General features: G+C 40.6%; 1 protein-coding gene across 4 annotated transcripts in view; it reads right to left on the bottom strand.

Annotated features, from left to right (window-relative positions):
- Positions 1-25,643, bottom strand: part of RPS6KA1 (ribosomal protein S6 kinase A1) — an 87,878-nt gene that overhangs the window by 53,167 nt on the left and 9,068 nt on the right. For 3 of the 4 annotated variants that reach the window (XM_026702546.2, XM_087939678.1, XM_087939682.1), the window contains exon 2: positions 17,191-17,235. The exons of the other annotated variant lie outside the window; for it this stretch is intronic. In XM_026702546.2, coding sequence (XP_026558331.2) covers positions 17,191-17,235 — 45 coding nt within the window. The remainder of the gene's footprint in view (positions 1-17,190; positions 17,236-25,643) is intronic. 4 annotated transcript variants of the gene reach the window in all.

The raw sequence follows: 25,643 nt of genomic DNA, 5'->3' as shown, positions 1-25,643 counted from the left end.
CTATTCTGGACAGTGTCTCTTTTTATGGAATTTAGGAATAATAATTCTCAGTAGTTCCAGTCAGTATGACCAACAGGACCTGACTGAAGATTAGGGTTTTGTAACCAGATCTTGTATTCCTGTTTCTTTTTTCCCTCAGTTTAATATAATTAATATAAAATAAATTTTATATACATAACGCATGGAAACATAAAAGGAGAAGTAGGGGGAAAAAGAAAAGAATAAAAGAAAATGTGAAAACGAAAAAGATTTCTAGAGCAACTTTCCATGCTTTTTGCAACAGTTACTGATACAAACATCATAATTACCATTTCCACCCTCAGAAATTATTCTTTATTCCTGTTTCCACGTAGCTTGGACAGGGGCTGGTGGGAATATGAAATGGATATGAACAAAAGAAGTTATTTATGTCTCAATCTCTTATTACGAGGAAGAAAGTTGCCACAGGAAGGAAGCTCTTTTTCAAAAGGTGTGAACTCCAGCAGATCACAAATAGCATCTGCCTATTGCTGGCAACACTCTGAGGAAATTTGGGAGTGGGAACCACTTCTTTTTTTTTATAGAATTTTTATTGGTTTTTAAAACAAACATAAACAAACAAAACATAAAAACATCAAGTCATCTTCTATATATGTACATACAGTGTGCCGGTTGGTTTACAAATTGTTTTTTGCTTCCATTTCATACTCTTCAATTATAATTACATTGTATATAATGTTGTATTTTCAATCAAATATTAAATATATTAATATTGTTAATCAATCATTTGACTATACTTTTATTCATTCATGTTTTACAAAATGATCATATTTTACTTAGTTTGTTTTTATGTCAATTCGTATTATCATCCCAGATCTATCCTAGAATCATTTTGTAGATATAATAACCAGTTCTTGAAGGGCTGGAAACTTGGTTCCATATGGTTTATTTTCCCTTATCACAGGTTAGTTGGCAGGATTTTAATATACACCTTTTTGTATATGCCTTCCCTATCCTAAACAAACTGACAGGAAACATCAGAAATAAAGTTTCTACCAATCCAGTAACACCACAGACATCCTGTACAAGCCATGATTGTATCATGGGCATCATGATAGATATGCATAAATTATTCTAATTATGTTATTTGTCAATTTGTGCCACGCAACCAATGCAAGTTATCTCATTCGCTCATTGCATTATAGTAATATGGTGAACATGTTGTATGCCCCCACTTGTCCTTCCTGTGAACAGTTATGAATGTCACACTCAACACAAGTGCTTTATGGTGGACCCATAACCACCAGGGCCAAATATAGGGACAAGCATCAATGGGTTGTGGTCTATTTGCTTTGGATAAGCAAGAACCAATCCTACTGTCAAATATCTAACATTTGCAATATTAAAGAGACTCAACCCTCTTCATGCCATGAATGGAGAGCCATTTGGGTGTTGTGGTTAAGGTGCTGGCTCAGAAACCAGGAGACCGTGAGTTCTAGTCCTGCCTTAAGCACAAAAGCCAGCTGGATAACTTTGGGGCAGTCCCTCTTTCTCAGCCCAACCCACCTGTCAGATTTGTTGCTGTGGGGAAAATAGGAGGAGGGAGCATCGTATATTTTTGCCGCCTTGAGTTACTTATAAAAGAATAAAGATAGGATAAAAATCTTTTTTAAACAACGCAAGGAATTTTCAACATGTGTTTAAAAGAGATGGTAAAGCTCCTTCTTCAGTAGCCCAGCCTGGCTGATGAACGACATGAAAGAAAACTAAAGTCACAAGGCAGAGTTTCAGATTAGCAACTAATTGCAGCAGGAAGTGAGAACGCACCACAAGTCCTCTCTTGTACTTCTGCTTTGTTGTTAAAAGCTGGGCAGTTCCACATTCCTGACAATTTTCTGTACACATACACATACAAATATACACAAAGTGTTACTCAAGAACTCTGGCCTAGTCTATACATGCAGCAGAGTAAGGAGCATACCACTTGAGATGTGGGGGGAGGGAATAATCACATTTTTGAATACCCTTTGCATAACCAGAAAACCAGGAGACCCAACTGGTTTGATTCCAGTGTTCCTCTTTGTTGCACTAAGCTCTCTTGTTTTTTGTGTTTGTGGAGCTTTGATTTGCAGCAAGAAGCAATATTCAGAATTAGAATCCTGCCTCTTCAACTGAAATGGTACAGCCTTAGTCCCACCTTGGAAGAATAACAGATGATGGTTACATAAAGACATGCTGTTTCAGCCCAAGTTTCTTCAGGCAATCCAGCATAGTCTTCTTCGCACAATGCACAACTTGGTGACTGTCAAGCCACTCATTAGCGGGGGAGAAAGGGGTCACCCTTGTTCCAAAACAACCGATATTGATTTGATAGAGTAATATCACAAATCCAAAGTCTCCCATCCCATGCACCTTCATTGGCCCTTGCTTTATTACCTACCTCAGTTCCTATTTAAATTTTAAAACAGAAACTATCAAGGTTGATTGCCTGGAACTTTTTTTATTTTCAAAAATGTCTTAGAATCATAGGAGGAAAAATGGTGAGTGGTTGCATTCTGTTGCTTTTGGAATAAGAAAATGGTCAAAAGTGTGTTAGCAGCCATGGGCCGCCCCTGAGGGGGAACACTACAAAATTGCCTTCTGCATTAGAAAACGACCAATGTTTTGTCAGAGAGCCCACAGCCAACTCTTCATTCCAAATTTGCTCAGGTGTTTTGTATAGATTCAAATCCCCCTTTGAAAGCTTCCATGGTGATTTCCATCACCATCATCATCACCACACTGCAAAGTCTTCTCAGCCTTCCCCAGACGAATTTATTTCTTTATTTGTTAAATATATTGCCCCTGTCTTGGCATGGGACTGCTCAAGGAGGTTTACAATAATAAAAAGGAAGAAAAATGAAAGGAGTATAAACAGAATGGAAGTAAAATAATAGAATAAAATAAACAATGGCAAAGGAACACAGTGAGAATAATACATCAACATGATAGCCAAAAAGATGGATGGGTGGGGTGCAAAGCAGAAGCAAGCGGGTGGCAGAGTGGTAGAGTCTGCCATCAATCCAGCTACCTGCAATGTGGAACTTTCACATTCTGTCTCCGGGTCAATTGGCAGAGCCAGGTCGTCTTTGGGCTCTTGTGGGAGGATAGGAGGGTGGGGGGAAATCTTACCTTAGAGCAGGGGTCCCCAAACTTGGTGACTTTAAGACTTGTGGACTTCTATGTTGGCTGGAGAATTCTGGGAGTTGAAGTCCACAAGTCTTAAAGTTGCCAAGTTTGGGGACCCCTGCCTTAGAGTGTAAGATAACAGAATGACAGTGTTGGAAAGGACCTTAGAGATCTTCTAGTCCAACCCACTGTTCAAGCAAGAGACTCTACACCATTTCAGACAAATGGCTGTCCAATTTCTTCTCAGAAACCTGTAGTGATGGCCGACTCACAACTTCTGAAGGCAAGCTATTAACTGTTCTCATTGTCAGATGTTCCAAAGGGTTCCTAACACTCATCAAATGTGCACGGTTGCAAATTCCAGTTTCTTTTACTTGTTTACACAAGATATCCAGTCAATATTTCAACATGAGGTTAGACTGGATTGGGCAAAAATTGATTAACACCAACTTCCCCAAAGCAGGGAAACTTCCATTTCTTAACGTAGCTTGACACAAATGGTAATGAACCACTGTAGTGACAGTACAATCCTCTAGGGAGCAGGAGAACTCCGCAGTCTAAAGAAAAGGGCTTGCAAACTTTGTTTCAAAGAATTCGCCGTTGCGAACTGAAGATCCGCCATAGCCTCCATCCAGAAAAATTTTATGTCCAGAGAACAAAACCAGAGAACCATGGGGGGCGGGGAAGGGGGGGGGAATAAATAAAAAAAGAATAAACAGAAATTCTACACAAAATTCAAGAGAAAAACCAGCTGCATTTAGAATGGATCTGAACGTGGATGGATTCACCTAATGACTACATGGTTTGCTCAACAACCATGATGGCTCACTTTACAACTATCATAAAAATGGTTGTAAAATCAAGTCAGGTTACATGGCGACCCACTTATTGACCCACAGCTACTTACAGCAGAACTTCCAGGCTTGTGGTTCTTAAGTGAGGATTACCCCGTGCCATAAAACACTGAAGTCCTACAATCGCTCAAAGGCAATGACCCAGGAATTTTAAAATCATATCCGAAAAGTTATTCTCAGTTACCCTACCACAGGAAATCAACTTTAAACCGGCTGTTCCTTGCTGAATCACCTTTCCAGTTGTTTGTGCAGGAAGACTCTATGGAAGAGGATCGTCTTCACAGTCCCCTCTAAATGTCTATAGGGAGGAAGCTGAGTTAACGTCAGGGGCCAGGCAGAGTGAGGGACCAAACACCTTCTAAAATCCAAGAACATCCCATGAGGCACCTAGGACAGGCTCTTCCAACTAGTCCTATCTCTTAGAGGTGGTTGGTGGCACCAACGAACCTGATGGTGACAAGGAAGTGATTTGCTCACACCAAAAGAATGGCTGATATTAATTTGTTCCACCTTCAAGTCATGTCCGTAAATGCTACAAAGTAAAGGCTAGGTCAAATATATGGCCCCCTATGTAAACTGGGTCTGAGGTGATCTGGGATAAGCCAATGGGTCCAAAGTCCAGTCTGATTCCACCCACAAGTCATAGAGGTGGAAATCCCTTTTACGCAGCAACCGTAAAGACATGCCAATTGCCTGGATTTTGATTTTGTGACTGCAACGGTCATAAATGGAAGGACCAGTTGTTAAGTCGCTTTTTTTCCACCACCACATTAACTTCAAACAGTTGTTAACCAAAGGGACATAAGACGAGGACTGTTTGTACTTTTGTGCCTATCAAGTTTCTGCTTGCCTGTGTTCAGTGACCTCACCTACGTAATCTTGCATTATTTAAACCAATAAAAAGACCAACTGACATATATAGCCTGCATTGATAGGTGGGACTAAAAAGCATGCATGACAGCCACCGCAGAGATACAACCCAACCAAAGAAAGGAGAAGGCCTGGAGCCCTGATGGTTGCAACCAAAGTCCCTAGCCTCTGCACGTAGCCACAAATCAAGAAAATGGCTGTTAAAAGCTTTCTGGCTAAAAGCTTTCCTTTTTTAAAAAAAAAGAAGAGACAGGACACATTATCTTTCTAGCCTCGTTGCATAGCCAACTAGCTTGAAAATAGGGCAGCAGAATAAGACACCAGGGGCAAAGAAATAGCCATCATGCAATTTAAGAGTGTAAAAGCCTAGGAAATGACTTTTGATCACACCAGAAATTGGCCTCCTTTGACTCGTGGAGGCGTTCAAGATAACCATCAGAAAAGCCAGACATGGAAGTTTGGACTTCCATTGTGTGTGGCAGATTTTTCTCCCTCTTCAGTTACGGGACTCTCATTTTGAGGTGTTCCAATACAGGTAGCCCTCGACTTTCGACCACAATTAAGCCCCAACTTTCTATTGCCTAGCGAGGTGGTTGTTAAATGAATTGTTCCTCATTTTATGACCATTTTTTACCACAGTTATTAAGCAAATCACTGCCATTGTTAAGTGAGTCATGAGGTTGTTAAGCAAATGTGGCTTCCCCCATCGACTTTGCTTGTCAGAAACTGGGTGGGAGGGTTACAAAGGATCACGTGATCACAGGGTGCTGCAACTGTCAGAAACATGCCAATCACTAAGCGCCTGAATTTTGATCACAGGACAATGGGGATGCTGCAACGTTCATAAGTGTGAAAAACAGTCGTGTCACTTTTTTCAGTGCTGTTGTAACTTCAAAAAGTTACTAAATGAATAGTTGTTAAGTCAAGGACTACTTAGAATAGGGGTGTCAAACTCAAGGCCTGAGGGTCGAATCTGGCCCGTGTGGTGCTTAAATCTTGCCCGCTGGACCGGCCTGGAAATAGCAAAGGACCAGGCCTGGTGCCTCTGGCAGCCAAAACAGGGCACCGGGGGGGGGGGGGCGTGAGTGGGGAGCCCCATGCCCCGTTTTGGCCGGCAGGGTTCTGCAGGAGGTGCCTGTCCGGTCTCCCCACCCCACCCCCTGCAGAGAAGTACAAGGCTGATCCGGCCCTCATCCAGTTTGAACCCCTGACTTAGAACAACCAAGGCCAGAAGTCTGGCTGGTGCAGAAGGCTCCCCAAGAAGGCAGCTTGTTCAGCTCCCCAAGAAGGCAGCTTATAGTGAAATACCACACCTGTCCTGAGGCCACTTCCCTGGCTGCCACTTTGCTAATATGCAAAAGGCAAGATCCTTTTACAAAGCCCAGCATGACTGAGAGCCTGGATAGCTGGCAGATAGCTGGCTCCATTATAGGATGGAAATGCCCATCCTTAGGGGAGGGGAGTGTCACATCTGCCAGCCCTTTAGGGGCACCTGACTAGAGAACCTTCTCCACAGAAATGCCCTGGCTGTGGAATTCCTTCCCTGTTGAATTACTGCATGGTTATGTTGCGCCTCATAAGCTTCCAGGGTCACCAGAGGTTACAGTGCCTTCAGTTCCCTGGTACTACTGGATGTTTCTCTCTGGGTGGGATTCCTGCCCTGTGTTCACACAGTTTTAACAAGCGCATGCTTTTGAAACATGTTTTATGGGTTTTATTAAAGACTTCATTGTAAATGAAGCAAATGTTCTTCAAATTAAAGGGTTTTGCTTGTTTTGTTACCCAAACTAGGTAACATCACCAGTGCTAGGACTAGCACTGATGATGTTGCCTAGTTTGGGTAATGAAACGTCCGCAAGAAAACAGCCATGCTTAGAGAACACCAAGGAGCCCCTGTGTCAACTCTGAGTTATAAATAGGGGAAGCCAACAGGGAAGATTGCAAGTTGGTGTCATGCAATGTCTGTCTTAAGGACATTGGCGGTGATTTGCTGAACAACAGTGGCAAAAAAGTTGTGAAATTAGTTGTGGTCACATGACGCCTTGTTTACTGACCACACCACAGTACAGTTTCAACTGAGGACTAACTGCGCAGAAGTCTTCTGTGAAAGTGACCAGGCCTAACAATGGTTGAAATACTATCGATGCCATTTCTAAAACCCTTAGACTCCCAACAGTGGCTCTCCCAACTTAGCTATCTCCGAACGACATAACTCCCAGAATTTCCAACTTCTGGGAATTCCAGCCCACACATCTGGAAAGTGTTAAAATTGGGGAAGGCTATTCTACAGTAGAACATGAATCTGCTGAAAACAAAAGGCATCAGCAGTTACCAAGCCATGAAGGTATACATTTTCTTCACACTCATTATGTTTTTGACCTTGAAACAGCTCAGAATGCAGGAGAGGAAGGAGGGTGTTCCAATATTACCTTTCAAGACTGCAGGAAGCTATTACATCTAATTCCTCATTCAGTAAATACCATAATGTAATAACAGCATGAGCATTTCAAAATCATTGCGTTAGCCTCATGCTGGAGCAGCTATCACAAAAGGTATAGAACCCTTTCCCAATATGGTGCCCTACAGATGTTTTGGGGGATCTCCAATCATCTTCTTCTTGACACCTGCTGGCTCAGGATAATGGGACTCATAATCCCACACATCTTTTAAAAACATCCAGCCCATTTACCTCAGATAGACTACTGTATTGGCTGTATCAGGCAGAGTTGACAGAGGTGTAGCTTTATCAACAATTTTCAGAAGCATTTAATCACTGGCAATTAGAAGGATCTTAAGTGTCAGCAATGAACAATTATTGGGACACCCCCACCTTTTTAAAGCATATAGGAAAGAGAATAAATTATGTATTCATAGGTGAAAATATATTGGAAACACCTGGGGAAATTATTTCTGCAGAAAAGTCTTGTAACTTCTATATCCATGAAAATCAGCACGAGCAAAATCTCTGTGGTCTTTCTGGGTTCTGCATGTTTGGGCAGGTAAGGGCTGTTGAAAAATGCATGTTATAAATGCATGTCAGTTGCCAAGCACCCAAATTTCGATCAAAGCGCCATAGGGAGTGCTGTGACGGTCATAAATATGAGAACCATTCATAAGTCACTTTTTTTCAGTGCCAGTGTATCGTTGTAACTTTGAATGGTTGATAAACAAATCATTGTAGGTCGAAGATTCCCTGTATAGTGGAATTCATCTCCCCTGCTCTTGCACATTTTTCTATTATATGCAGGCACATAATTTAAGACATGCAAATTCACCGGGAGAACCAGTAGTATAATGCTACACCAGATGCTCCCTTTAAAACAAACAGGAATTTGGCCTAAGTTACATTCCAGCTGAAAACTGTTATTGATTTGGCTGGGGTATAAAAGAAATGAAGAGAACCGGATTGGGACCAAAATGTTTTTGTGCTTAACTTCCCTCTCTCATTTCCCAATTGCCACACACAAATGAAAAAGGGGGCTCCGAAGATTAAAATATTACCTGGAAAAATAAATCATAATGAAATCATTTTTCTCCCACAAAAAGAGCTCAGACTGCTAGCCTGTGCATCCTCCATGTGCTGAAATTCAAGATACGTTGTTATTGCTCTTTAAAAACACAGAAGGCTCCAGTTCTCTTGATGCTTATTCAATATTCTTAACAGGTAATCAATTCTTATATAACCCTCTTTCTTTTGACATCTAACAACAGCTAATACAACACTTAGAAACGCTCCTTGATCTGTGGGTATCAAGATTTGTCCCCAGTGCAATAAAAGTGCTCGAGTAACTAACTTAAGTACTCTGTTGACTGAATTTGATTATCAGAGGTAGAACTGCAAATCTTGTTGTTTATCAGGAATGCCAACTCCAATTTGCTCTGACAAAGGGAAAAATGCCGGAGGTCCTTGGTGCTCTGAGCTTAGTTGTCTTCTTGCAGACATTTTATTCCCCAACTACTTTAGTAATGAAATATCTGCATAAAACAACCAAGCTCAGAGAACACCAAGGACCCCACAGTTCATTCCTGAATTACCAATATTCTCTTCTATCAGGAAAAAGCGTGTGAGGTGATATGTTGGGGAATGGATCTTGGTATGATATCTGGAGAGCAGAAGCCTCCCTCCCAGAAAAAAATATTTATAATTTACTAAGGATTTACTAAATTGGTGGGAGTTATAATAGTACAGGCCTCTGAAAAGTGATTTTTGCTTGCTATATATACAGTAATGGGGAGGGATTTACAGTCCCCACTAGACAATAACAGCCCTTTTTCTTTTTTTTGCAGCCATGGGATGCAACAGGGAAGCGTCCAATGATACCTTGATGTTAATGGTGTGCAGGGGTGGGATTCAAATTTTTTAATAACCAGTTCTGTGGGTGTGGCTTGGTGGTCATGTGACTGGGTGGACATGGCTTGGTGGTCATGTTATTGGCTGGGCATGGCCAACTCAATATCACTCACATCGAGGCACGTATCTCCTCACCTGGCCTCTCATGACTGTGGGGATGCTGCAACAGTCGTAAGTGTGAAAAATGGTCATAAGTCACTTTTTCAGTGCCATTGTAACTTTGAATGGTCACTCCACACAAGCAAAGTACCAGCAAAGGAGGGGAAAAAACCTCCAGAGAAGTTCCTGAGACAGGAAGTCTAGTCTTGCCAAGAATGTAATAAGGGTTAATGGAGAGGCAGTTTCTGTAAGCAACGCCAGTAATTAGGCCAGTAATTTCTTCTAACAACCGGTTCTCTGAACTGCTTAGAATGTGAACAACCGGTTCTAGCGAATAGGTGCAAACTGGTAGAATTCCCACCCCTGATGGCGTGGGCAGGATCAAGCATTAAACTTGCTTAATTTCAGGGTGTGATAGCACTTGTTCAGGCCTGAAGGCAAAGCCAGGTTGAGCTTGGGCAATGCTGAGATAGGAGACCCAGAATCAATAAAAGTTTCTTTTCGTTTTGTTTTAAAATCTGAATGCACTTTTGCAAAAAAAAAAAAAAAACTACTTTAGAGATTTCAGAATATGCAGAAGCTGCACAATTGTGCAGCTGAATTATTTTTACAATGTCAGGAAAAAGAAAAGAAAACAAACCCAAGCTGGTTATACGGAATGCAGTGCTTTGAAAGCTGATCCTTATTCAATTATTAATTGGAGTCTGTAGCTCAGAGAGCAGAGGACTGAAATATCTATTTAATGGCACTGAAGAGTTTACCATTTCATGCCAAGGATTAATGGCAAAGAGCCTTGGGAGGGAGCAGGGGTGCATGTCCAAGAACACAGAAAACATTAAGGAAAAAGAAACCAACTGCTTTGTTACGTACAGACTGATGAGAGTTCTGATGCTGACTCTATTCGGGTTTAGAAAGGCTGAAAAATTCATTTGGTGTCTTGTTTTCTTCAAAAATCCAATCTAGTACCAGGAAGCAGATGATGGGCTACGAGCCTTGGATCTGTAGGAGGCGGCTGCATACTCAGAATCTTTTATTTCATTCTCGTGATTCCATGCATGGAAAAAAGGGGCCATTGATCTCACAATTGCAGTTTCTTGACTTTTCTGGCAACAGACAAATCCTTCTCAGACAGACTGTCCACATGGGAAAGTATTCGCTTTGCCAGGAAGAGACCTAAGGCTCAATATCCAGCTGGAAAAGGACTCTGGTAACAGAAATCAGAACAAAAGCTAGCGTAACGTAATGGCTGAAGTGCGGGAGACTCAGTTCAAGTCGTCACTGAACCATGGAGTGAAATTGAAGTTGAGCCATCAGTCTCAGCTCAGCTTCCCTGCTGTTATATGGGTGAAATTAGGACACCCCCATAGAAGCCACCTTGAGTTCCCCAATGATGGGGCAATGTATACATGGGGAACAATGTATACTGTATATAAATGCAATAAAATGACTACTGTCTCTTCTACAACTGTCCCGTCTCTCTAAGCTATAATGAGAGCTGAGGAAAAGTGGACAGCTTAGAATATCACATTATTCCAACCATTGCGCTTATGATCAATGGCTGGCTTCATATATTGGGTGAATCTGGTCCTGGACACAGGTTTTCAGTTTAACCAGCACAGCAAATGTCCAAGTTGTCTGCCACCAGGTGAGCTTCAGCATAGCTTGATGATGGTGGCTAAGAAAACATTTCTCCCTGGGGTTGGTTGGACACATTTCCCAAGCAAGGTCCCAGGCAGCTTTGCTCCATCAGACTTGAAAACTAACATGCCCTAAATGCTGGTTCAATAGTGCAGCCAGACCATATACAAAATATGTATGAAGCAGCCATTACTAAGCATGGTAGCACTTCCATAGATAACGAAAGTGAGATGCAATTTGATGAAGTGGCTTAGGGAGCAGGCTGGAAACCGGGAAACGGTGAGTTCTAGCCTTGCCTGAGGCACAAAGCCAACTCAATGTCCTTGGGCCAATCACTCCCTCTCAGCCCTAGGAAGGAGGTAGTGGCCAACTTCAAAACCTTGCTATGAAAACTGTGAGGACATGTCCAAATAGTCACCAGGACTCAATACCGATATAAATGCACCCGCCCCAAAACAAAGAAAATACAGGATAGAGAGGCTCCCATTTTCAAGTAGTGGAATTAAGAGCTATAAATCCAGGGGGGATACCTAATAAATCTTGTCCTAGCAATTTTGCACCCTTCTCCTTTTTGAAGCAAATTTATGTAGCACTGGCATCCCATCATTGCAATAACTGTCTCACTCATGGAACACACAATCCATGTTTGAAGTAATTATTTTACCAAAGGGGTTTCTTTCGTGATGGTTCTTTCTGGCATCCACATCGATCTACTATGTATACATAACATCTAGTATCTTATAGAACTGCAATATTGCCCATTTACTTTGGGGAATTCTGCTCCAGAAGTATACCTTACTTAACCATGCCAGGAAAATAAAGCCAGGGAGATGTCCATCGTATTATGAAATTTATGAAATTGATTGTTTGGGTCTCTGAGCAGATTCAGAAAGGTAGAATAGGCACAGCTTCAAAAGAATGACAACTGGGAGTAGGCGCTTTGGATAAAGATCGAAGGCGCCCACTCCCAGTTCCTCACTTTTCTCCTTGAGGGCCAGCTCCTTGCCCTCAAGGAGAAAACTGATGCAGAGAAGTGAAGAAGAGTTTGCAAGAAAGGAAACTCGGTTTTTTAGAAAATGGCAGCTCTTAAAACATGCCCTGCAATGATGTTTTTACCCCCAAGCAAACAGCTTTTCTACCACCTTTTAGAAATCACAAGATATTCTCAGGAAATATACAGCAAATACTATATTTTATACTTGATCATACATCTACTGAGGAGTAATTGCATTCTGAAAAACTACTGACTGTGTTGTTTCAATCCCAGAAGTTGTGCCAGATTTTGGTGCAGTACCTCTTAAATATGTTCAAGCTATCGGAATTCCCAAACAGGAGAGCCAACAGCTATGCTCATTGATTCTGGGAATTGAAATTCCAATATCTAAAGGGACCTTTAATTGGAATAAGCTATTCCTTAGCCTGGAACTTTGCTTTTAAAACTTACCTCCTCTTTGTGTATGGGAGTATGGAGATGACCTTGAAGAAGGAATTTAATGATTATTTTGTAAACTCAAGTCTGAAAGAGAGGAGAAGGTGAGGAAAAGCTCAAGATTATCCCACTCTGATTCTCTTTAGCATAGATTCTCTGCCAGGCTTTCCTGGTTCTGTTATCATAGTCTGCAACAACAGAGTTTGAGTAGATCTGAGAGACTCTTAAGAATGTTGGTTAACCAACAAGGTTGGTGAATTGAAGAAATGCTACAAAGGAAGCAAAAGGCAGGTGATACTCCCAATCACCAAAGTAGCAAGAATAAGCCTGGAGTCTCCAGGGTGGCTTCATGATTTCATAAAACCTTTTTTTTTTTCAAAGCAGCCAACATTACAACATCTATCGGATAACAGTCAGAGATCAAGTTGCTTGGAAGTTCTTGCTCTTCTGTCAGCAGATTTATGCTTTGGCTGCAGCTTCCGAGAGGCTCAGGCACTTTATCCCAATAAAAGGCAGATTTGGATGTTAAATGTCCAAAAGATGTATGGTCATTTTTTTAAAAGCATCATTTTTGTTCGCTGCATTTGAAAAAAGTAAGCAGAATAAAATGACCAATTTTTAAAAAGACCTTGAAGTTGATGCCCATGCTTGGTACTTGCTACTTTTCCTCTGCACAGCAGCAGCTCACTAAGGCTTCATGGAGGGACGGAGGGTTCCTGCTGGGCAGGGGGATCAAAAAAATCAAGGTGACAGTCCACATCGTGCAACTGAAGCCTCCCCCTCCCCCCAAAACTACAACTTACACACACACAACAGCACAAGACTAAAATCCTTATGAGAAGACTATCATCCCGTGTGAATAGTTGGGGAAAATAAATGTAGAATATATCATAGAATAAATATAGAATATAGTCAGTGTTCAACTTTCATTAAACAATTGGCATTTTAACTATACTACTTTAATCCAGGGATCTCATGGGGAAGTTCTTTTTTTCCATTTACACCTGCCATGTAGAGGTAAGAAAAGCAGACCTGAATCATTTCATAAATGCGCCAACTCAGAAAGCTCAAACTGCCCAAGGAGCTGCTGATACAGTTCTACAGAGGAATTATTGAGTCGGTCATCTGCACCTCTATAACTGTCTGGCTTGGCTCTGCCAACAGGACAGACACAGACTTCAGAGGATAATTAGGACTGCAGAAAAAACAATTACTACCCACCTGCCTTCAATTGAGGACCTGTATACTGCAAGAGTCAAAAAGAGGGCTGTGAAAATATTTACAGACCCCTCACATCCCAGACATAAAGTGCTTCAACTCCTACCCTCAAAACAATGCTATCGAGTTCTGCACACCAGAACAACTAGACACAAGAACAGTTTTTCCCCGAACACCATCACTCTGCTAAACAAATAATTCCCTCAACACTGTCCAAACATTTACAAAGTCTGCACTACTATTACCATTAATCTTCTCATCACTCCTTATCACCCATCCCCTCCCACCTGTGATTGTATGACTATAACTTTGTTGCTTGTATTCTTACGATTTATATTGACTGTTTCCTAGAATGATTTAATTGCTTATTGTACCCTATGAGTTTTATTAAGTCTTATATCTGATGATTCTTGATGAATGTATCTTTTCTTTTATGGACACTGAGAGCATTTGCACCAAGACAAATTCCTTGTGTGTCCAATCACACAGCCAATAAAGAATTCTTTCTATCTATCTATCTATCTATCTATCTATCTATCTATCTATCTATCTATCTATCTATCTATCTAAAGCCCCTCCCCAGGATGTCCCTGCTCTAATCTTCAAAATCTTATTGATCATCCTTGCTCTGACATCCAGCAAGATAAGCTGCCTCTGTTTCTCTCCATCAGAAGCACAGTTGATCCTACCATTTTCTTGTTTTAGAACAAAGGGGTGAAGCAACTTTTACAAGGGAAATGAAAGTATTTGTAAAGGCCAGTGGAGTCTTGCAACATCCAGAATTCATAGAATAGAATTTCTCAAAAGAAAAGCCATTTCTAATAATCCTGACAATATTTATGTGAAAGAGAAAGAGTTACAGACAAGACAGGCAGATTTTAGTACTAAATTCCTGATGAAAAACAGACAGCCGTACATCTTTTGGATGGGCATATTGACATCCAAATCTGCCTTTTATTGGGAAAAAGTGCACAGCTGCTGCAGGAAAAAAAGGCCAAGTACCATAGTTTATGTACCACAGCAGTTTGACAACTTTAAGATGTTAAGAAATTAGAAGAATAGAATAGAATGGAATGGAATGGAATGGAAACAGGAACAGGAACAGGGATAGGAATAGAATAATCAGAGTTGGAAGGGACCTTGGAGGCAGGACTGGGATTCAATTTTTTTAACAATCAGTTCTGTGGGCGTGGCTTAGTTGGTAGGCGTGGCTTGGTGGTCATATGACTGGGTGGATGTAGCTTGTTGGTCATGTTATTGGCTGGGCGTGGCCAACTCAATATAACTCATATTGAGGCACGCATCTCCTCGCCTGGCCTCTCATGACTGTGGGAATGCTGCAACAGTCATAAGTGTGAAAAATGGTCATAAGTCACTTTTTTCAGTGCCACTGTAACTTTGTATGGTCACTCCAAAACAAGCAAAGTACCAGCAAAGGAGGGGGAAAAAACTCTAGAGAAGTTCCTGAGACAGGAAGTCTATTCCTGCCAAGAATGCAATAAGGGTTAATGGAGAGGCCCTTTCTGTAAGCAACACCAGAATGTTTCCTTCCTGCCTTCCTTACAGGATTAGGCCAGTAATTTCTTCTAACAACCGGTTCTCCGAACTGCTTAGAATGTTAACAACCGGTTCTAGCGAATAGGTGCAAATTGGTAGAATCCCACCCCTGCTTGGAGGTCTTCTAGTCCAGCTCCCTGCTCAAGCAAGAGAACCTATACCATCTCAGACAAGTGACTGTCCAGTCTCTTCATAAAAGCCTCCATTGATGCAGCACCCACAACATCCGAAGGCAAGCTGTTCCACTGGTTAATTGTCCTCCCTGTTAGGAAGTTTCTCCTTAATTCCAGGTTGCTTCTCTCTTTGGTTAGTTTCCAACCATTGTTTCTGGTCCTGCCCTAAATCATGCTGGCTGGGGAGTTCTGGGTTGAAGTCCACACATCTTAAAAGTTTCTAAGATTGAGAAACACTGTATAGGTAGTCCTTGATTTACAACCACTCGTTTAGCACCATTCCAAGTTACACTTACAGTGGTTGCAGCTTCCCCATGGTCATGTGGTCAAAATTCAGGCACTTGGCAACCAACGTGTGTTTACGACCACTGCAATGTCCTGGGGTCATGTGAGTGCCATCTGAGACCTTCCCACCTGGCTTCTGACATGCAATGCCAATGGGAGGGCCAGATTTGTTTAATAATTGTATGATTTGCTAAACAACTGCTAAACTCACTTAACTTTGTTTAGCATTGAAAATTCTGGTCCCAATTGCAAAGAAAGGCAACTAAAATGATTACAGACCTGGAGATTAAAAACCTATGAACAACAGTTGCAGGATTCGGGTTTGGCCAATCTAGAGAAAAGAAGGTGTTGTCGTCACTTTGGTCACTAAATGAACTGCTATAAGATGAAAACTACCTGCATAGATGAGGAAATAGGATCTTTTGGTACATATGGAGGATTATTTTTGCTTTCCTTCAATCGAGGTTGAAAAAAAAGTTTAATTTTTTATTTATTTAATTTATTTATTTATTTTTGTCAATTGCTCACAAGATAATAGGTATAAGTAAAAAACATAGTTATGAATACATGGATACATATAAGAAAAATAAAAAAATAAAAGAAACAATAGGACAGGGACGGTAGGCATGTTGGTGTGCTTATGCACGCCCCCTACAGACCTCTTAGGAAAGGGGTGAGGTCAATAGTAGACAGTCTAAATTTCTCTCCCTTTAGTTTTATTCCTCCAAGGTTTTATTAATTTACAATCAAACATAGCTAACCAAAACATAAATCATAAGACTTCTTTTGAAAAGTGGCTTAGCCCCGGGTTACATCTTTTTTTACAGACCTAAATCAAATTCACGCTCACCTTATATACCATTGGTTTTAGATTGCATAGTACTTTTTCAACATTGTCTTCTGTAAAATCGATATGTATTAGATCATTGTAGTTGTCTGTGGTTCGATTAGGAAATACTGGGCATGATCCATTGCTGTTTACAAATACTGAGCCAAAGAATGTGTTAAAGAGGTTGGCTTTAATGGTGTCTTCGTTGCAGTCTTTACCATTAGGTCCTTTCAGGGGTGGGATGGACCTTGAGTCTATTAGTTTGTTGTTTACAAAATTGTAGTTAGCATCTTTTAAACTAGGGGTCTCCAAACTTGGCAATTTGGCAACTTTAAGATGTGTGGACTTCAACTCTCAAAATTCTCCAGCCAGCTAGTCCACACGTCTTAAAGTTGCTAAGTTTGGAGACCTCTGTTTTAAATTAAAGTTTAGGAAACTTTCTCCCTCATCTTGATAATGAAACTACTTTGTCCTTTTCTCATCTGCTGATGGAAACTGGTCCTCCAAAACATATTTATTTATTTAAAATATTTATATAGCCACCCACCTTATATTGAGCTCTGGGTAGCTACCAACCACCAATTAAAACAACATCATTAATAAAACAGTGTAATTCAGATATCTATTAAAACCATAAACATTAGAAAAAATATGGATGGTACAAACACAGGCCAAATATATTGAGCAGGAAATATTATGCTATAAAGCGCAGTTTTTTAAAAAAACATCTGGAGTCTTACCTTTGGCAAAGCCTCTTTTCTCTCCTCTGGAGCTGCCTGTCCATTCTGCAAAGCGAAAGAGCCAAGCATCCATTAGCAAGGGGTATAGCATTAAGAAAAATCAAGCTATCTTAAGTACCTAATTCTTTCTTGGCTTCAAGCCCAAAGAAAACATCCATAGTTCAAGTTCCTTCTGTAGAAGTAACATGTTTTACCTGTCACTGATTTGAACTGCAAACTTTAGAAAAATTACACAATTAGAAGCTCCAAATTTGATGTGCCAAATTAAAATAAGAACAAGCAAGACGGCATCACCCAAAAGTTCATGTGTGCAGGTAAATGAAACAGAAATGGCCAAGAACAGTTTCATGTACCTTCCAGATCTAGAATTATTGCTGACTAAGCTGCAGCAACATATGATTCTTAAAGCAACAAAAATATTATGAACACATCTTGTTTTCGCGCTGAGCTAATTCTCTCTGGCTTGTTTAGCAGTTATTTCAATAGTAGGCTATATGCATTAGCACAATGCTAATTCCCAACTTAATTAAATGTTAAACAGTCTGGTTCATTGCTATATATGAATGCAGCCATTGTGTCTTGCCTAAGCAGAGGTCCAGTGGAGGATTGTAGCTCCTGGTCAGCATGCAGATCTGCATTGCCAAAGGTTAGTTAAGGGAAACAGAGTGTTATTCTGGATTCAAGTCCTTGACTTATAACCACAATTGGGAGGAGAATTTCCATTGTTATGAAATGCAGATGTTAAGTGAATTACATGGTCATTAAGTGAATCTAGCTTTTCCTCTTGACTTTGGTTGTCAGAAGCCAGCTGGGAAGGCCATGAATGGTGATCACATGACTGTTGTAAATACATGTCAATTGCCAAACATCCAGATTTTGATCATAAGACCACAGGGATGCTATGACAATTGTTAAGTGAGAACACTGGTCATAAGTGACTTTTTTCAGTGGCATAACTTTGAACAGTTGCTAAACAAATGGTTGTAAGTCAAGGACTACCTGTAATAGAGTTTGTCTACTTGAGCTGCCTGAGGATCTCATGCCCATCTTCACATTGAACCAGATGAGCTCTTCTGGAAACTCCTAATCCTATTCTTATCCATAATACTCATACCGAATCCATTCTGGGGATGCAGCCATGAAAGTAGCAACACTCACTAATCAGAGGGAAAGATAGGAACCCTAATGTTTCTAGAAACGTTGCTAGAAACGTGAGCTGTGGTGGTGCAATGGTTAGAATGCAAGCACCACAGGCTAACTCACTGCTCACTCCAGGAGTTCAATTCTGAGTGGTTCAAGGTTGACTCAGCCTTCCATCCTTCCCAGGTCGGTAAAATGAGGACCCAGATTGTTAGGGGCAATAAGCTGACTCTGTAAACTGCTTAGAGAGGTCCGTAAAGCACTGTGAAGTGGTATATAAGTCTAAGTGCTATTGCTATTGCGAACACTGAAGGCTTGAAGGAGTGAACTGCCCTCAAAATAGATAAGTGAGCTGTCACTCAACATTCTGTACCCATTAAACAAGTACAAGCCTAACGGATACAGAATGTCAACTGACAACATGTGAAAAGTATTCAAAAAGTATCTCTGAGGTGCCTATGAATGTGAGAGAGAGAGAAAGGGGGAGAAAGAGAAAGAAAAAGAAAAAAGCCAGAGAGAGAGAGAGAGAGACAGAGAGAGAAAGAGACAGAGGAAGGAAGGAAGGAAGGAAGGAAGGAAGGAAGGAAGGAAGGAAGGAAGGAAGGAAGGGAGGGAGGGAGGGAGGGAGGGAGGGAGGGAGGGAGGATGGATTGCATATGCACGGAATGGAATGGAACGTCCTGAAAGAAGATATGGTTTGCAGGCATCCTGAACAATAGTCCCACATGTTCATCTCCTTTTGCTGCAAGTCAGTTTTATAGCCTGAAACCTATCCGAGACTAAGGGACTGTCATGCCAGCTCAAGGGAAGGGCAGGAAGCATATTCTCAGCTGTGAGATGTTGTGGGGAGGGGAAGGGAAATTCTGTGGCAAGAGGAATGTTTGCCATTTTAACATGACCTTTCCCTCCTTCTGAACTTGCTTCAGGGGAGGAAAAAAAACAACTGAAATGCAAAAGCTTCGATGTTTGCTGCTGAGTTCCTAATAGGTGGCCGGGGGTGGGAGGGATGGGAGGGGGAAAGAAAAATTAAAAGTATTATTTGCCCAGTACATAACATTCTGGGCAAGGTGCCAATGAAAATTCTCACTCATCCAGGTAGAGTTGTCTATAGGTTGAGTCATGGTGGACTTATTTTTTGTGGGTTTGAGATGTTCTTGCTGCCCATCCAAGCAGCTTCTTCAATCTGAACAAGTTGGTTAGGGGAATCTGAGGAGGCAGAGAGTCGTTGGAATGTGCCAACTCCTAAAATTCTTAGGGGTATTTCTTAGGTAGACTCTCTGCTTACCCAGATTCCTCTAACCAACTTGTTCAGACTGAAGAAGCTGCTTGGATGAGCAGCTAAACATCTCAAACCAACAAAAAATAAGTCCACTTGCCATGACTCAACTTACAAACAATTCTGCCTGGATGATGGAGAATCTTCATCAACATATGGCCATAATTTTGGGGAAGAAGCCCTGAAGTTAGTGTGGGAAAACCCCTAAGAATTTTAGGAGTTGGCACATTCCAACGACTCCCTTGCCTACTCAGGTTCCCCTAAGCCAGTGTTTACCCACCTTGGCAACTTTAAGTCATGTGGACTTCAACTCCCAGAATTCCCATGGCTGGGAAATTCTGGAAGTCCACATATCTATGTTGAGAAACACTACCCTAATCAATGTGTTCAGGCTGAAGAAGGTGCTTTGATGGTGAGCAAAACATCTCAAATCAACAAAAAGCAAGTCGAGTTGTCCACGACTCAAACATGCTTATAGAATAGACAATTCTGGGCAAGATTATTATTATTACTTTATTGTCAGAGTGCAACATGTGTACAATGAGATTGGCTGAGCCTCCCTTGTGCACCCCTTCCCCCAACACAACCCACAGTGAGGACAGAAGTCCCAATCTTATTACACTATTTTCCCTTGCTACTTAAAATATTGCTAATTAAATATTGTAGGTCGTCCCAAGAATGCTCCAACAAGAGGTCATTGTGGCAGGCAGGTGGCCAGAGAGAATGCAATCACAGAAACCCTTTACAAGAGGAGAATTTGATCTACCCTCATGGAGAGACCCACCCCCAGGAAATCAGGCACTAACAAATAGAAAAGCAAACTGGATTTTAATCCAATTCTCATCCCCAATCACCTCAATGCAATCTTTCTTCTGTCCCATGTAGTTGGAATAAAAGGTAATAAAGCTTTAAATAAAATCAAGTTAAACATTTATATGCTCAGAGAGCAGGAAAGCAATATATTCACAAGAATGCCAAAGCCACAGGCAAGAAGCAGCTGGTTTCACCTTTCCTTCAACACCACCAAATCTTGTTTAACATCAATGGTTTCTTTTATTCATTAGCCCACCTACATTTTGGCCATCCTTCTTCAGTCTACCTTCTTTGCGGACTGAGGTTCTTGGGGTTTTTTTTTATCCTAATTAATACTCGATTAACATGAACTTATTAAGAGTAAAGTGCAATCTCTGCAGAAGCGGGAACTTTGCCCTCCCTGATATTTTAGTACTTGTTTAGTATTTCTTTGATTTGTCAATCACTTACAAGATACCAGGTATAAGAATAAACATAGTTTTGAATACATGAGATAGATACTTATAAGAAAAAAATAAAAAGAAACAATAGGACAGGGACGGTAGGCACGATTGGTGCGCTTATGCACGCCCCCTACAGACCTCTTAGGAAGGGGGTGAGGTCAATAGCAGACTAAGGTTAAAGTTTTTATTTATTTATGTAAGTTTTTCATCAAGCCCTTGCTCATGTAAACAGAAAAGAAAGAACTCCTGAAGCCTGCAATTCCAAGGGCTGGAAGTGGAATATTCTCATAGTGCCGGGGGCAATGTTTACAAACTGAGAAGCAGAACTGTACTTCAGCCAAGGGTGGGACTAAGTTGAAAGCTAAATCTGATTTATTGAAATCTGATTCAAATGAAATTAAATTAATTAAATACAGTTAATATGAATGTAGTGTTTTTCCAAATGTTTAATCGGTTGCTCTTCTAATTATCCTGTCAGGTAATAGTTACGTACAGGTAGTCCTTGACTTACGACCACAATCAAGCCCAAAGTCTCTGTTGCTAAGCAAGACAATTGTTAAGTGAGTCATGCCCCCATTTTGCAACCTTTTTTGCCATGGTTGTTAAGCAAATCACTACAGTTGTTACGTGAATTGTGTGACTGCTAGGTGAATCTGGTTTCCCCCATTGATTTCGCTTATCAGAAGCATCCTAGGAAGGTTGCAAGTGACAATCCAGGATGCCAGGATTCTGCAACCATTGCCAAGCAACCGATCGTTTGACTGTGGGGATGCTGCAGTGGTCAGAAGTGTGAGTCACTTTTTTCAGTGACATTGTAACTTTGAGCAGTCATTAAACAAATAGTTGTAAGTCATGGGCCACTTGTATTCAATGGGAAGTGAAATGTAAGGCAATTGGCTGTTAATTTCTGTATTACAAGAATTATACATAAGCCTTGGAAGATTATTTTTATATACAGTGGTACCTTGGTACACACCGTTAATTGGTTCCAGGAGGTGCGATGAGTACTAAAAAGGACGAGTACCAAACCAATCATGTGACTTATCATGTGACCTTTGGTTTCTGCCAGGAACAACCTCCTATCTGTCCCTTTTCCTTTGTCAGTGACCTTCCCAGCATGGTGGACTTCCTGTCTGTCTTCTGTGGCTGTACCCCACTTCCTTTTGCAGCCGACTTCCTGTCTGTTTTCCACAGTCTCCCCCTCCTACTATTGCAACACACTGAGTACTAAACAAATGCTGGGTATTGGGACAACATTTTCATGTCAAAACGTGTCATGTACCAAACTTGACCAGTTTTGAAACAGTTGAAAACCAACATACCACTTTACAATCATCGCTGCAAGATTACTATATCTGGTAAAAAATGGAATGACACTGCAATACCCACAATGGAGGAATGGTTGGTGAAGATGGCGGAACTACCAGCAATGGCAAAATTATTTGCTTAAAGAAAGATCAACAACTACATTAATGACTGGAACCGCCTTATGGACTTTTTTCTGAGACAAGGAAAAAAATGAAGTGGTGATTTATGGATTTGATGATAAGAAATGTAGATTAAGGAAAGAAGGAGATTACAATGTAACCTTAGGCACTGTGTAAAATATAAATGCATTTATAACTTATCTTAAAATTGGAAGTTACTTCTTTATTACTTTTTTTCTATTTCATGCTTTATTTCTGTTTCACTTTCTTATTATTTTTCTCTGTCCTTTTCCTCAATTTGAAATTTATATTGGTTTCATTCTGCTGAAAAATTCTTTAATAAATTTTAAAGAGAAAATAATATATAAAAAGCATTTTTAGAAGTATAAGGGAAATTTCCAGTTGCTTTGAAGTATTCTGAAATAAAAACCACACACTTGTGTGGTTAGCTCTGTGTTGGCTTACGTCTCTGTGCTGCTAATAAGCCATTTCCTTGAATTATGCTTCAGTAACTTTGTTAAAACACTGTGGGACTTTTAATATTCATTTCAGTGAGCATGTATAAAAAGGCTGGAGGTGTTAGGAAAAAAATGGAAAGTTTTCCCTTTAGATTCCTCTAATTCTAAAGTTGCACAGTAGTGGAATTTTTTAAAAAACCAAACACACCTTTTTGTGGAGGAGGAGAAATTAAACGCTTAATAAACATTAGACATCCCGTAACTTATTGGGACATTATTTCAGAAAAATTTTGTTACTTAAACAGAGAAACAGAAACAGAAATGTGGGCAGGCAAAAAGCCAATGAGGAATGACTTTTGATTTCCTGTGGGCTTCCCCACTGATGTTCCTTATGGGAAGCTGGCAGGGAGTATGGAAAATGATGATCATATCATTGCAGCTGATTACAGTGGTGTGACGGCATGGTGATACTGAAAGTAGCTGCAACTTTGCCAAACTTCAATCCCATAGCAGGCATGGGTCCTGGATTTTGTATGAATTCTTTAAATTAACCCAATTGATGTATGCTGATTCAAAAACTGGTGCCCTGGGATGCACTGTTTTGGCCAATGAAGGTTATAAATAGGCAGTGTTTTAGAAGTATATAAATATACAAAGTTCTACAACTCCAAAATAGGGAATATTTATTGCCCGACGGTTGAACCAAACCTTAAAAGCCAACGTTACAAAATGAGAGATTCAGTCTGTCCTGAAGTTTGTGGAGAACTTAAGAAGCTTATAGACAAAGTGTGGAATCATTTTTTCCAGCAACTAAAAGATTGCAAAGGATTTCTTAAGTGTGCAAAATCTTTACGAAAACTTGCTTAGTTCTTTTTTTTCAGCCTGAAAGCAGGAGGAAATTGCATTGTCAATTTTTAACAGTAGGCCATGGGATGATAGATGGGACTCCAAATGAAGGGGCTATGTTCAGCCCATCTCTGGTTTAAACTTTGAGACTCTACAGAGATAACAGTATGTTTTACTTTGCCCAAATTGTGGGTGTAATCAAGGCCCTAAGGAAACAATGCATGAAGTGTCTTGAGTTTATAGAGGCAAGCCCAACTTAGTCCTGAATACTGTACTTAGTACAGGTAGTTCTCGACTTACAACAGTTCATTCAGTGACTGTTCAACATCACTGAAAAAATGTGACTTACGACCGTTTTTCACTTTCAATGGTTGCATGATCATAATCACATGATCAAAATTTAGGCGCTTGGCAACTGTCATGTATTTATGACGGTTGCAGAATCCTGGCATCATGTGACACCCCTTTTGCAACCTTCTGAGAAGCAAAGGCAGTGGGGAAGCCCAATTCAATTAACAAAGGTGTTACTAACTTAATAACTGCAGTGATTTATTTAACAACTATGGCAAGGTCGTAAAATGGAGCAAAACTCACTTAACAAATGTTTTGCTTAGCAATGGAAACAGTGAACTCAATTGGGGTCATAATCTGAGGACTACCTATATTTCACTTAGAGCCAAAGTGGGGCCACCAGATGCTGATGAGCTCCATCAACAATTCCCAGCATTTTTCATTATGGAGAGGAATTCTGGAAGTTGGCTGGGGAATTTTGAGAGTTGATGTCCACCAGTCTTAAATTTGCTAAGGCTAGACACCCCGGACTTAAACTTGGTCTCATGTGGCAAGACAGAATCATATCGAATTTTTGTAGAAAATAGACAAGAAATCAACAAACTTATTTGGGCATAGGTTTTAGTGACTTGTTCGCAAAGTTGTTTTAAATACGTTTAACTAGGTTGATTGGTTTAAGTTCTGCTTTTGGTCATATCCTCACGCAACTGTTTTGACTTCTTGCATCAACCTGGAAGTGTATTTCAACAGCATAAATACAATTTGATCCAGGGCAAGTGAACAGGCCCATGAATTAGGATCAGAAACTTATTAAAACCTACACTGAAGTAGGACTGTCAACTCTCAATCCTCCTTATGCACAGAAAGCTGATCCCTGTAAATCTAAAAGAACATTTTATACTGCACAGACCTAGAGGAATCGAGCTACATTTAAATGTCCCTGGAGACCGAGATATTAGGTTGTATTATGTCATGTGCAAAGCACAGCAGTTTTTGTTAAGTGTTGATCCACAGGGCCCAAGTGCAGACCGAAAGAGTTTAATTTATGTGACAAATGAATTTCTAAAAACAACTCCACGGATAAAGTAAGGAAGCTTTGGGATCTGTAAGGGAAGATTTTCAGCTTGTTCCAAAAATGCTGCTCCAGAGCTCTTTAGGAAACCCTCCAACAATTACAGCAGCACAAAACAGATATACATTACAGAGGAAGTGTGCATCAAGGTCAATAGTATAGGCACGTGGGGGGTTAAGGGGGGAAGAGAGAGAGAAAGAGAGAAGGGACAAGAAAGAAAAGAAAGAGAAAAAGGGAAAAGAAACAGAAAAGGGAGAGAGAAGGGAAGAAAAGGGACAGACAAAGGAAGGGGGGTGGAAGGAAGGGGAAGAAAGAAAGAGAAAGAAAGAAGAAAGAAAGAAAGAGAGAGAGAGAAAGGAGAGAGGGGGGGAGGGAGGAGAAAGTGAATGAGATAAATGGAGTGTTTTGCTCTTTGCATTGGTCTGTTCTTTAAGGGTATGGGAGGGGGGTTGTTGCAAGGAAAACACTGAAGGAACTCAAGCGTATTCTGCTGGAGTTCTTTGAAGCAAAAGCCCTTTCAGAGGAGGGCAGGTACCAATATAGAATCAAAACCAGAGAAAGGAGATTTCAAAAGTGTCAGTGCCTTTTAGGCAATGTTTATTGCCAAATGTTCTCCAAATTAAAAAAAAAAAATGCTTACAAAGAAGAGTAGCTGTAGCTCAGGGTTAAAATGAAGGATCCTTTCTT

The sequence above is a fragment of the Pseudonaja textilis genome, chromosome 10 (genome assembly GCF_049901715.1).
Source record: "Pseudonaja textilis isolate UNSWEBS1 chromosome 10, rPseTex1.2, whole genome shotgun sequence".
Lineage (NCBI taxonomy): Eukaryota > Metazoa > Chordata > Lepidosauria > Squamata > Elapidae > Pseudonaja > Pseudonaja textilis.
The sequence above is the reverse complement of the archived record's forward strand: the minus strand, read 5'-3'. Positions and strand labels throughout refer to the sequence as shown.